Below are 11,566 nucleotides of genomic sequence, written 5' to 3' on the forward strand. Positions count from 1 at the left end.
TTTCTATCAGATAAGGCATAAAATTAGCCTTTGAAAATTGTTCTAACAATACAACAGAACTTTTCACAAAATGAATGCAAGCACTATAGGGAACATTTAAATTTAAGTACCAAAGCACATACAAGTTAACCCTTCCCAGCGAAAATGGCTAACGCACCTGAATGTTTTATACTGAAATCATAAAAATGCATGAAATGTATCATGACGTAATTTAATTATATTGGAAGTCTGAAAGCATACACATTCCAAAATGTTGTATGATACTGAATGTATCTATACAGTTTATCTGTTATCCTATAATCCAATATAAGAGTCTTAAGACAAAGTTCAGGTAAATTACCTTTTTTTATGTATGGAAATAATTTCACAAACATTGATATAACAACAAACCTCTTTCTTGGTCAATATATTTTAAAAGTGACTTAATAAAGGTTTTTAAAATGGACAAGACCATTTCTTTAGATCCCAAATATGCACCCTGATGTTCTAAACAACAAGATTGAAATAAAAAATTTTAAAACTTATTAAAATTATATTTTAACTTTAAATATACAGAGATCTTTAATATTGTATAGACAACTGCTGCTCGATTTTAGAGGAGGGCTATAAAGTAGAATATTTTAACAGCTTAGCCCATTTACACAGCCTAATTACATCATCGTGCTATTACTACTTTTTCCTAAGTGCTGTAGAACATTCTCTGAAGGAGGAGACACACTTTCCAAGGAAGTTCTAGAATCAAAAGAAAGGAGAAATCAACAATGATTGTTGAGTATCTTTTGTTAAATACATTCCCAGGCACTTGTTTTTAATGGTACTATAATATCTTTTAACAAATTTCATTTTTCTTAATCATGGATAGTGAGAATTGCAATTAATTTTTGGGTACTGTCTTTGTATCTAGCAATCATTTTAACTCTAATATTTCTTTCACATGCCTCTAATTTTATTTTGATAAAGAAAAATAAGATATTTTATTTTAAACTTCTATTTTAGTTTCAGGGGCATATGTGCAGGTTCGTTATATATAGATAATTTACATGTTGTGGGGTTTAGCGTATAGATTATTTCATCATCCAGGTAATAACCGTGGTACCAGATAGGTAGTTTCTTGATCCTCACCGTCCTCCTACCATCTACCCTTAAGTAGGCTCCAGTGTCTGCTGTTCCCTTCTTTGTCCATGCGTACTCAAAGTTTAGCTCCCATTTAAAAATTAGAACACGTGGTATTTGGTTTTCTGTTCTTGCATTAGTTTGCTTGATAATGGCCTCCAGCTTCATCCATACTGCTGCAAAGCACATCATCTCGTTCTTTTTTATGGCTGCATAGTACTCCATGGTGTATACATACACTTCTCTTTATCCAGTCTACCACTGATGAGCATTTAGGTTGATTTCATGTCTCTGCTATTGTGAATAGTGCTGTGATAAATATACACATGCATGTATCTTTATGGTACAATGATTTACATTCCTTTGGGCATATATTCAACAATGGGATTGCTGGCCCGAATGGTAGTTCTGTTTTAAATTCTTTGAGGAATTACCAAACTGCTTTCTACAATGACTGAACTAATTTACATTCCCACCAACAGTGCATAGGCATTCCCTTTTCTCTACAACCTTGTCAGCATCTGTTATTTTTTGACTTTATTTAATAATAGCCATTCTGACTGGTATAAGATGGTATCTTGTGGTTCTGACTTGCATTTCTCCAATGATTAGTGATACTGAGCATTTTTTCATACGCTTGTTGGCCAGGTGAATGTATTCTTTTGAGAAATGTCTGTTCACATCCTTCACCCATTTTTTAATGGGTTTTTTTTCCTGTTAATTTAAGTTCCTTACAGATTCTGGATATTAGACTTTTGTCAGATGCATAGTTTGCAAATATTTTCTCATATTCTGTGGGTTATCTGTTTACTCTGTTGAGTTTCTTTTGCTGTGCACAGTTCTTTAGTTTAATTAGGTCCCACTTGTCAATTTTTGTTTTTGTTGTAATTGCTTTTGGCATCTTCATCATGAAATCTTGGCCAGAATGTAATTGTCCTACTGTCCAGAATGGTAATTCTTAGGTTTTTCTTCAAGGGTTTTTATAAGTTTTAGACTGTGCATTTAAGTCTTTAATCCATGTTGAGTTGATTTTTGTGTATGGTGTAAGGAAGGGGTCTAGTTTCAGTCTTCTGCATATGGCTAACCAGTTTTCCCAGCACCATTTATTGAATACAGGGAGTCCTTTCTCCATTGCTTGTTTTTGTTGACTTTGTTGAAGATCAGACTGTTGTAAGTGTGCATTATTTTCTGAGTTTTCTATTCTGTTCCATTGGTCTGTGTGCCTGTTTTTATTTATTTATTTATTTATTTATTTATTTATTTATTTATGAGATAGTCTTGCTTTATCACCCAGGCTGGAGTGCAGTGGCGTAATCTCAGCTCACTGCAACTTCTGCCTCCCAGGCTCAAGGGACCCTTCACTTCAGCCTCCTGAGTAGCTAGGACAATAGGTATGTGCTATCATGCTTGGCTAATTTTCATATTTTTTGAGGAGATGGGGTTTCACCATGTTTCCCAGGCTGGTTTTGAATTCCTGGCCTCAAGTGATTTGCCTGCCTCTGCCTCCCAAAGTGTTGGGATTACTGGCGTGAGCCACCTCCTCCCCAGCCTATTCTGGGTATTAACCCCTTATCAGATATATGATTTATAAATACTTTCTCATTCTATGGGCTGCCTTTTCACTCTTTCGATAGTGTCCTTTGATGTTCAAGTTTTTGATTTTGATGAAGTCTAATACATGTATCTTTTCTTTTGTTGTCCATGCTTTTGTTGCCATATCCAAATCAGTGCTAAATCCAATGCTGCGAAAGTTTTCCACTGTTTTCTTCTAAGAGTTTTATAATTTTAACTCATGTTCAAGTTGTTGATTCATTTTAGTTGATTTTCGGATATGGTGTAAGGTAAAGGTCCAACTTCATTTTCTGTATGCTTTCGAAAACTGTTCTTTTAGGGGCCGGGCGCGGTAGCTCATGCCTGTAATCCTAGCATTTTGGGAGGCTGAGGCGGGTGGATCACGAGGTCAAGAGATCGAGACCATCCTGGCCAACATGGTGAAATCCCATCTCTATTAAAAATACAAAAATTAGCTGGGCGTGGTGGCGGGTGACTGTAGTCTCAGCTACTTGGGAGGCAGAGGTTGCAGCGAGCTGAGATCATGCCACTGTACTCCAGCCTGGGAGACTAAGCAAGACTCCATCTCAAAACAAAAAACAAAAAACAAAAACAAACAACCCTCCTCCACAAAAAATTGTTCTTTTAGTAGTTGCCCCCAAATTTACAACATGGATTCTTTGTTCTGATATCAACTGGCATATGTGTAGAAAAATAATTAATGTAGCAGTCCTGAGACTGCCATCCTTAGAAAGATCTGCTTGCAAGGTTGGCCCCTGGCTGATATCTAGGAACTTGGGATTTTGGGGTGGGGTTTCCCACCATTTCCAGAAGTGATGAGTGCCTCACTATACTAAAACTGCTATACAATGTGGTTTATGCTGAATTGCTGCTCCCTGACAGTCTGGAGCTATAGTATGTGCTAGGCAGAGGGCAACTACATGACCAACCCCCAGTAAAATCCTTGGGCACTGAGTCTTTAATGAGTTTCCCTGGTAGACAGCATTTTATAGGTGTCACAATTCATTGAAATTAAGCACATCCTGTGTGATTCCACTGGAAGAGGACTCTTGGAAGCCTGTTTCCTCCAGACTTCACCTTATGTACCTTTTCCCTTTGCTGATTTTGCTTCGTATTTTGTTGCTGTAATAAATCACAGCCATGAATACATCTATGTCCTGAGTTACGTGAGTCCTCCTAGCATATAATGAAGCTTGGGTGGTCTTGAGTACCCCCAACACAGAGCATCTTACTCTCTTCCCAAACTGCAAGGTGTTTAGAATAGTAAGAATACTTAATCCCCTCTCAACTTATGTATTAGTATTATCATGTATTTTAATTACATTAGAACCTATAAAAATCATTATTTTTGTTTTCTACCGCCAATATTGATTGAGACCTACCACATATTTACTCTTCGTTGATCTTCATTTCTCCTGTACCTCTGACCTTTCATTTAAAATCACTTTTTTCCCAGAGAACATTCTGGTATTTAGAGTAGGGCTTCTTCTAAAGTAACAAATTATCTTAGTTTTTTAAATTTGCATGATAGTTATTTTACATTTATTTTTGAAGGCTCTTTTCCTGGGTCTAGAGCTTTGGGCTTGGAGAATTATTTGGTGACTTCTGTTGAGTGAGAGTCAGCTGTGAATCTAACTATTACACTCTTAAGGTAAACTTTATCCCTCCAGCTGCTTTATAGTTCTTTTAGGCTTTAATTTTCAAGCAGTTTTCTCTGATGTACTCATGTCATGCTGAAGGCTGGAGTGGCTATGGCAACTTCTTAAAATAAGACAACGATGAAGTTTGCTGCATCAACTGACTCTTTCATTCACAAAAGATTTCTCTGTAGCTTGAGATTCTGTATGATAGCATTTTACCCAGAGTAGAACTTCTTTCAAAATTGGAGTCAATTTCCTTAAACTTTTTTTTTAAACACCGAATGGGTACTTAATCCCCTCAAACTTTGCCACTGCTTTATCACCTAAGTTTATGTACTATTCCAAATCCTTTGTTGTTATTTCAACAATGTTCACAGCATATTCACCAGTAGTAGACTGCATCTCAAGAAAGCGTTTTCTGGGCTGGGCACAGTGGCTTACACCTGTAATCCCAGCACTTTTGGAGGCTGAGTGGGAGAATTGCTTGAGGCCAGAAGTTTGAGACCAGCCTGAGAAAAATAACAAGATCCCATTTCTACAAAAAGAACAAATAATAAAAAAAAGAAAGTACTTTCTTTGCTCATCCATAATAAGGAACTTCTCATCCATTCAAATTTTATCATGAAGTTGCAGCAATTCAGTCACATCTTCAGGCTCCACTTCGAATTTGAATTGTCTTGCTATGTCTACCACATCAGCAGTTACTTCCTCCACTGAAGTCTTGAACCCCTTAAAGTCATCCATGAGTTGGATTCAGCTTTTTCTAAACTCTTGTGAATGTTGATATTTTTACCTCCTCTCATGAATAATACATATTCTTAATGGCATCTAGAATGGTGACTCCTTTCCATAAAGTTTTCAATTTACTTTGCCCAGATCCATTACAGAATCAGCTATGGCAGCTATAACCTTATGAAATGTATTTCTTAAATATTTAAGACTTGAGTCAAAATTACTCCTTGATCCATGGGCTGCAGAATGGATATTGTGTTAGCAGGCATTAAAAAAACCCATTAATTTCCTTCTACATCTCCATCAGAGTTCTTGGTGACTAAGAGCATTGTCAATGAGCAATAATATTTTGAAAGAAATCTTTTTTTTTTTCTGAGTAGTAGGTCTCAATAGTGAGCTTAAAAGATTCAGTAAACCAGCCTGGGTAACATGGTAAGACCCCAACTCTAAAAAAAAAAAAAATTATCCTGGCATGGTGGTATGTGCCTGTAAACCCAGCTACTGAGGGAGGCTGAGTCAGGAGAACTGCTTGAGTCCAGGGATTCAGTAAACTATGCTACAGGCTAGGCTCAGTGGCTCATGCCTGTAATCCCTAGCACTTTGGGAGGCTAACGTGGGAGAATTGCTTAAGGCCAGGAATATGAGACCAGCCTGAGCAACAAAGGTGAGACCCTGTCTCTACAAAGAGTTTAATTTTTTTTTTTTTTTTGAGATGGAGTCTTGCTCTGTCGCCAGGCTGGAGTGCAGTGGTGCGATCTCAGCTCACTGCAATTTCTGCCTCCCAGGTTCAAGTGATTCTCTTGCCTCAGCCTCCCGAGTAGCTGGGACTACAGGCGCCCGCCACCATGCCCAGCTAATTTTTGTATTTTTAGTAGAGACGGGATTTCACCATGTTGGCCAGGATGGTCTCGATCTCTTGATCTCGTGATCCGTCTGCCTCGGCCTCCCAAAGTTCTGGGATTACAGGTGTGAGCCACTGTGCCCGGCCGAAAGGTTGAAATTTAAAAAGAAAGTAGCAGGGAATGGTGGCGTGTACCTACTCTGGTTCTAGCACTTAGGAGACTGAGGCAGGAGGATCTTTTGAGTCCAGGAGTTTAGGGTTGCAGTGAGCTATGATTGTGTCACTGCACTCCAGCCTGGGTGACAGCAAGACCCTATCTCTAAAAAAAGAACAAAACCCAAAAAACCTCCATGCTATAAACAGACGTGTTGTCATCCAGGCTTTGTTGTTCCATTCATAGAGTGGAGGCACAGTAGATTTAGTGTTAATTCCTAAGGGCCCTTGGATTTTCAGAATGGTAAATGAGCATCAGCTTGAACTTAAAGTCAACAGCTGCATTAGCCCCTAATAAGAGAGCTTGCCTGTCTTTTGAAACTAGGAATTGACTTTTCCTCTCGAGCTGTGAAAGTCCCTGATGGCATCTACTTTCAGTAGATGGCTATTTCTTCTACACTGAAAATCTGCTGTTTAGTGTGGCTACCGTCATCAATTATCTAACCTAGATCTTCTGGGCATCTTGCATCAGCATTTGCTGCTTCACATTGTACTTTTGTTACAAAGACGACTTCTTAGAATGATACATTGGACTTTGAGGGCTGGAAGAAAGGGTGGCAGTGAGGTGAAGGATAGAAGACTACATGTTGGGTATAGTGTACACTGCTCAGGGCTTCGGTGATGGGTGCACCAAAATCTCAGGGAAAAAAAAAAAAAGATGGCTTATTTCTTTAAACCTCATGAACTAACCTAACCCTCTGTTAGCTTCACACTTTCCTTCCTCAGCTTCCTCTCCTCTCTCATCACCTTCAAATAATGGAAAAGAGGTCCTTGCACTGATTACGCTTTGGCTTAAGGCAACGTTGTGGCTGCTATGATCTTCTATATAGACTACTAAAATTTTCACCATATTGGCAATAAGGTTGTTTCACTTTGTTATCATTCTTGTGTCCACTGGAGTAGCATTTGTAATCTCCATCAAGAACTTTTCCTCATTGGCTTCACAACAATGAACCACGTGGCTAACTGGTACAAAAGGCCTAGTTTTCAGCCTATCTTGGCTTTTGACATGCCTTCCTCACTAAGCTTAATCATGTCTAGCTTTCGATTTAAAGTGAGCAAGTGACTCTTTCTTTCACTGGAATACTAATAGGTCATTGTAGGGTTATCAGTTGGCCTAATTTCAGTATTGTGTCTCAAGGAATAGGGAGGACCAAAGAGAGGGAAAGAGATGGGGAAACAGCCAGTGACTAGAGTGGTCAGAACACACACATTTATAAAAGTTGCTGTTTTATATGGGTGCAGTTCAAAGTGCCCCAAAATAATTACAATAGTAACCAAAGATCACTGATCACAATCACCATAACAGGTGTCATAAAAGAGTTTGAAATGTTGTATGAATTACCAAAATGTGACACAAAGTGGGTACACATTGTTGGAAAATGGCGCTGATAGACTTGCTTGATGCAGGGTTGCCACAAACCTTTGATATGTAAAAATTGCAGTATCAGCGACTACTGAGGGTAGATAATACAAGACAACGCAGTTTCCATCTTGCTGTCTCTCTCTTGCTTAGGGGAAGCCAGCTGCCATGATGCAAAGACATTTGAAGAGCCTTATGGAAGGGCCTATGTGGTGAGGAACTGAGGCCTCTTGCCAACAGACATGTGAATGAGCCCCCTGAGAAGCAGATCCTCTGGTCTCAGTGACGCCTCTGAATGACTACAGTCCAGGCCAACATCTTGACTGCAACATGAAAAACCCTGAGCTAAAACCACCTGACTAAGTCACTCCTGAATCCTGACCTGCAAACTGTGAGTTTATGAGTGTTGTTTAAGCCAGTCCATTTTAGGGTAATTAGTTTTGCATTAGTAGTTAATTACAGTATGCTTGTTTTAAAACTTCATGTTATTTTGTGATTATATTATTATTTTAAATTTAATTTTTTTATGTAAAAAGAAAATGAAATCAATAGCTTATAAATTTTAAGTAATATTCAAATATGAAAGAATATGGTTGCTTTACCTCTTTATTGTTTTTTGAATTCCTAACTGGAAGCAGAGTTTTTCAGAAGAGATGAAGTCATCTCCACGATAGTATTAATAGATAAGCCATTCAGAAAACCTTTATGTCTTATTCTCACTTCCTGAAGCGCATTTATAATATGGTCTCTATGCAAAAGGAAAACATACGTATTTATTTGTCTTTTCCAAAGGAACACATTCTGAATATATCTAAGTTATTAACTTGAACTATATTTTTACACAAAAGTTTTAAACCAGTTAAAATATAATTTTGGTTATTACCTGCTGACTTCTGGATGCAGTTCAGCCAGTTTCTTTATGATCTTGGTAAAGCTACGAAGGTTCAACGTAGTTGGAGGTATGAATTGAACAGGTGTATCAGGTAATAATTTAGCAGATTCAATCTGCTTACAATTCTTCTTGTCACCCTAAATAAGCATTTAAAAAGTTTTCTTAAAATCAGTAAGGACCATTACATAAAGACAATACAGCTTATTCAATAATAATATATTTGAAAATTAAAATAATAAAATAAAAATTCCTTAAAAGTTTACTTTAACCTGGGATTATTTGTATCAATTGCATTTACTTGGGCTGTGTTTCAGGGCCATATACTACAAAACATACCCAACATTTTTTCTTTCTGATAAAGTATACGAGGCTATGTCTAAATAAGCCTTTCTCAACCAGATGTCTCATCTGAACCATAGAACACAGAAAATGATGTAACTACTTTCTCAATTCTCCCAAAGATAGGATATAACTAGTTTCATTTTAGATGCACAGGAGAGAGATTCATTCATTAAATAAGTGTTTTAGGCTTAGGGCATTAAGGCTTAATTCTCTTAACCAACCTAAGAAAGGCTACACAGTAATTAGAGATATTTTACATCATATTTACTATATGCTGTATGTAATGAATACAAATTGTATGCCCAGAAGTGCACTACATGCTGCGCGGGAAAAACTATAGTGATATAAAACAGAGTCCTCTCCATTTGCAAAGAGACAAAATTGAAATGACCAATTAGTTACTGTTAACAATGCAAGTAGGCTATAAATTGTAGAAAATCACTGTAAATACCATAAGAGTTCTATAAAGGAAGGATTCAGACTTCAAAGCCTCGATGAAGGGCAAGACACATAATATACTGGACCTTTCACATCAGAACATTATATCTTTCACTTGCTTGTTTATTGCCTTAACTCCCTCACTAGATTTAAGCTCCTTAAGAGCACAGATTTTTGTCTGTTTTATTCATTGTTGCTTTCCCAGTGCCTAGAATAGTGTACACAGTTGGTACGTAATAACTATTTGTTTAATACATAAAAAGTTTGGGATACAATAGTTTAAGTGACAGTTGAAGTAAGTGCTCTCCAAGAAAGAATATGTTCTCCAAGAAAGAAGTCAAATTATTGGTAAGTAATAACAACAACAGCTAATGTTTTCTGGGTACATCTTCCAAGGTAGGCACTGTTCTAAAAATTTTTCTGTGGTAAGCTCATTTAAGCTCGTCAACATTTGTGAGGTAATGGCTCTTATCTCCATTTTACGATAAGGAAGCTCAGAAATGGAAAGGTTAGGTTACTTTTCCAGAGTAACATGGTGAGTAAGTGGCAAAGCCAGGTTATGAATCTAAGAGTGTTTATTAATCACTATGATTCTGCTTTTCATTGTAGATAATCAATATTTTCTAAATGAATGAATAGAATAAATAAATGTGGAGAATCAGAAAAAGAACATGGGAACAAGAAATTGCTAGAAAGGAAAGAGAACTTGGAGTATAGTTTAACAAAGATAGTTACAGGAACTTCCCGATCCATATACCAATAGCCCGTATGGCCCTCTTTATAACATCCCTATCTCAACCCCATGGCCCACTGCCACAGCTGACAGGATCAAGAGTGTTGCTGCCTGAGCTAATGAACATCAAAATCACAGCTTGGATCAATTCAATTTCCTGTCTAAAGCATGTGGAATTAGCAGGGTGTGGTGGCTCACACCTGCAATCCCAGCACTTTGGGAGGCCAAGGTGGAAGGATCACTTGAGGACAGGAGTTTGGGACCAGCCTGGGCAACATAGCATGACCTGGTCTCTACAGAAAAATACAAAAATTAGCTGGACATGATGACACACCTGCAGTCCCAACTACTTGGGAAGCTGAGGTGGGAGGATTGCTTGAGCCCAGGACTTTAAGGCTACAGTAAGCTGTGGTTGTGCCACTGCACCCCGGCTTGGGTGACAGAGTGAGATCCTGTCTCAGGAAAAAAAAAAAAAAAAAAAAAAAGACTGAAATTAGAACATGAAGCACATTAATTAATCATATCACAGGGACTTGAATTGAACATACAGAGTTAGAATCAAGCCAAACAAAGCCAAATGGGGGAAGAAAGCAGTCATGAGCAGAGAAAAGCAGTGTGTAGAGAGAGGGGAATAAGGGGAATGAGCACACGGAGAGCAGAGGCAGGAGACCACATGTGCTACACAAGAGAGGAAAGGGAGAGCCACAGATCCCACAGCTGCAGCTCAGGGCCCCACGCAGCTTCACTGCACTTTGTTTCCTTCCTTCCTGCTGTAGATTGAGGCTATGTACCAAACAAATCAATCCCACACATGAAGGGTCACTGAGATGAAAGGAAAAGTTTCAAGAAAGGGATGAACAGTGTCAAACAGGCAAAGTAGTCAAGAGGAAGGCAGATGAGGGAAAGACAAATACAAGGTCACTAGTGCCTTATGAAAAGGGCCGTTTAGGTAAAATTTTAGAGACTGAAGTCAGATTATCAGGACAACAGAGAAGCAAAGAAACAGACATTGAATATAAGCTACTTGATTGAGAACTTTGGCAATAAAAACATAGGACAGGCTGGGTGTGGTGGCTCAGGCCAGTAATCCCAGCATTTTGGGAGGCTGAGGCGAGCAGATGACTTGAGGTTGGGAATTCAAGATGAGCCTGGCCAACATGGTGAAACCAAATCTGTACTAAAAACACAAAAAAATTAGCCAGGCAAGGTAGTAGGTTCCTATAATCCCAGCTACTCAGGAGGTAAAGGAAGGAGAATTGCTTGAACCCAGGAGGCAGAGGTTGCAGTGAACTGAGATTGCGCCACTGCACTCCAGCCTGGGCGACAGAGTGAGACTCTGTCTCAAACAAATAAAACAAAACAAAACAAAAAAATAAAAACAAAAAACTCCCCCAAAACAACAAAAAAAACACATAGGACAAATAAGGATGGTAAAGTTAGAGGAATGCAAGGTCAAGTGAAAATCCTGTCAGGATTAGGAAGGGCTGGGCCTGACTTTGAGTAGAGGATAAGGTTTGTGAGTGGAAGTGGAGTTGCTAATGGTATAGAAAAGGAATGTGATAATTCCAGGAATGAGGAAAGGACTGGATAAAGGACACAGTTAGAAGAGATCACTTTATCTTATTAAGGGAAAAAATTAGATTCATTTATTCAACAAGTATTGATTCTTTTTTTTTTTTTTTTTTTT

The 11,566-nt window shown here is 38.2% G+C and overlaps 1 protein-coding gene across 10 annotated transcripts in view; it reads right to left on the reverse strand.

The window, feature by feature from the left end:
- Nucleotides 1-326: 326 nt before the first annotated feature.
- Nucleotides 327-11,566, reverse strand: part of RBM44 (RNA binding motif protein 44) — a 38,115-nt gene continuing 26,875 nt past the window's right edge. For 9 of the 10 annotated variants that reach the window (XM_017890301.1, XM_017890299.1, XM_017890298.1 and 6 more), the window contains 3 exons: nucleotides 8,358-8,503; nucleotides 8,077-8,222; nucleotides 327-732 (listed from right to left, as the gene is read on the reverse strand). In XM_017890301.1, coding sequence (XP_017745790.1) covers nucleotides 8,099-8,222; nucleotides 8,358-8,503 — 270 coding nt within the window. In that variant the 3' untranslated portion in view covers nucleotides 327-732; nucleotides 8,077-8,098. Of the gene's footprint in view, nucleotides 733-8,076; nucleotides 8,223-8,357; nucleotides 8,504-11,566 lie in introns of those variants that run through there. The other variant, XR_001888821.1, reaches the window with a different exon arrangement.

This window comes from Rhinopithecus bieti, unplaced genomic scaffold (assembly GCF_001698545.2).
Source record: "Rhinopithecus bieti isolate Rb0 unplaced genomic scaffold, ASM169854v2 scaffold_19482, whole genome shotgun sequence".
Lineage (NCBI taxonomy): Eukaryota > Metazoa > Chordata > Mammalia > Primates > Cercopithecidae > Rhinopithecus > Rhinopithecus bieti.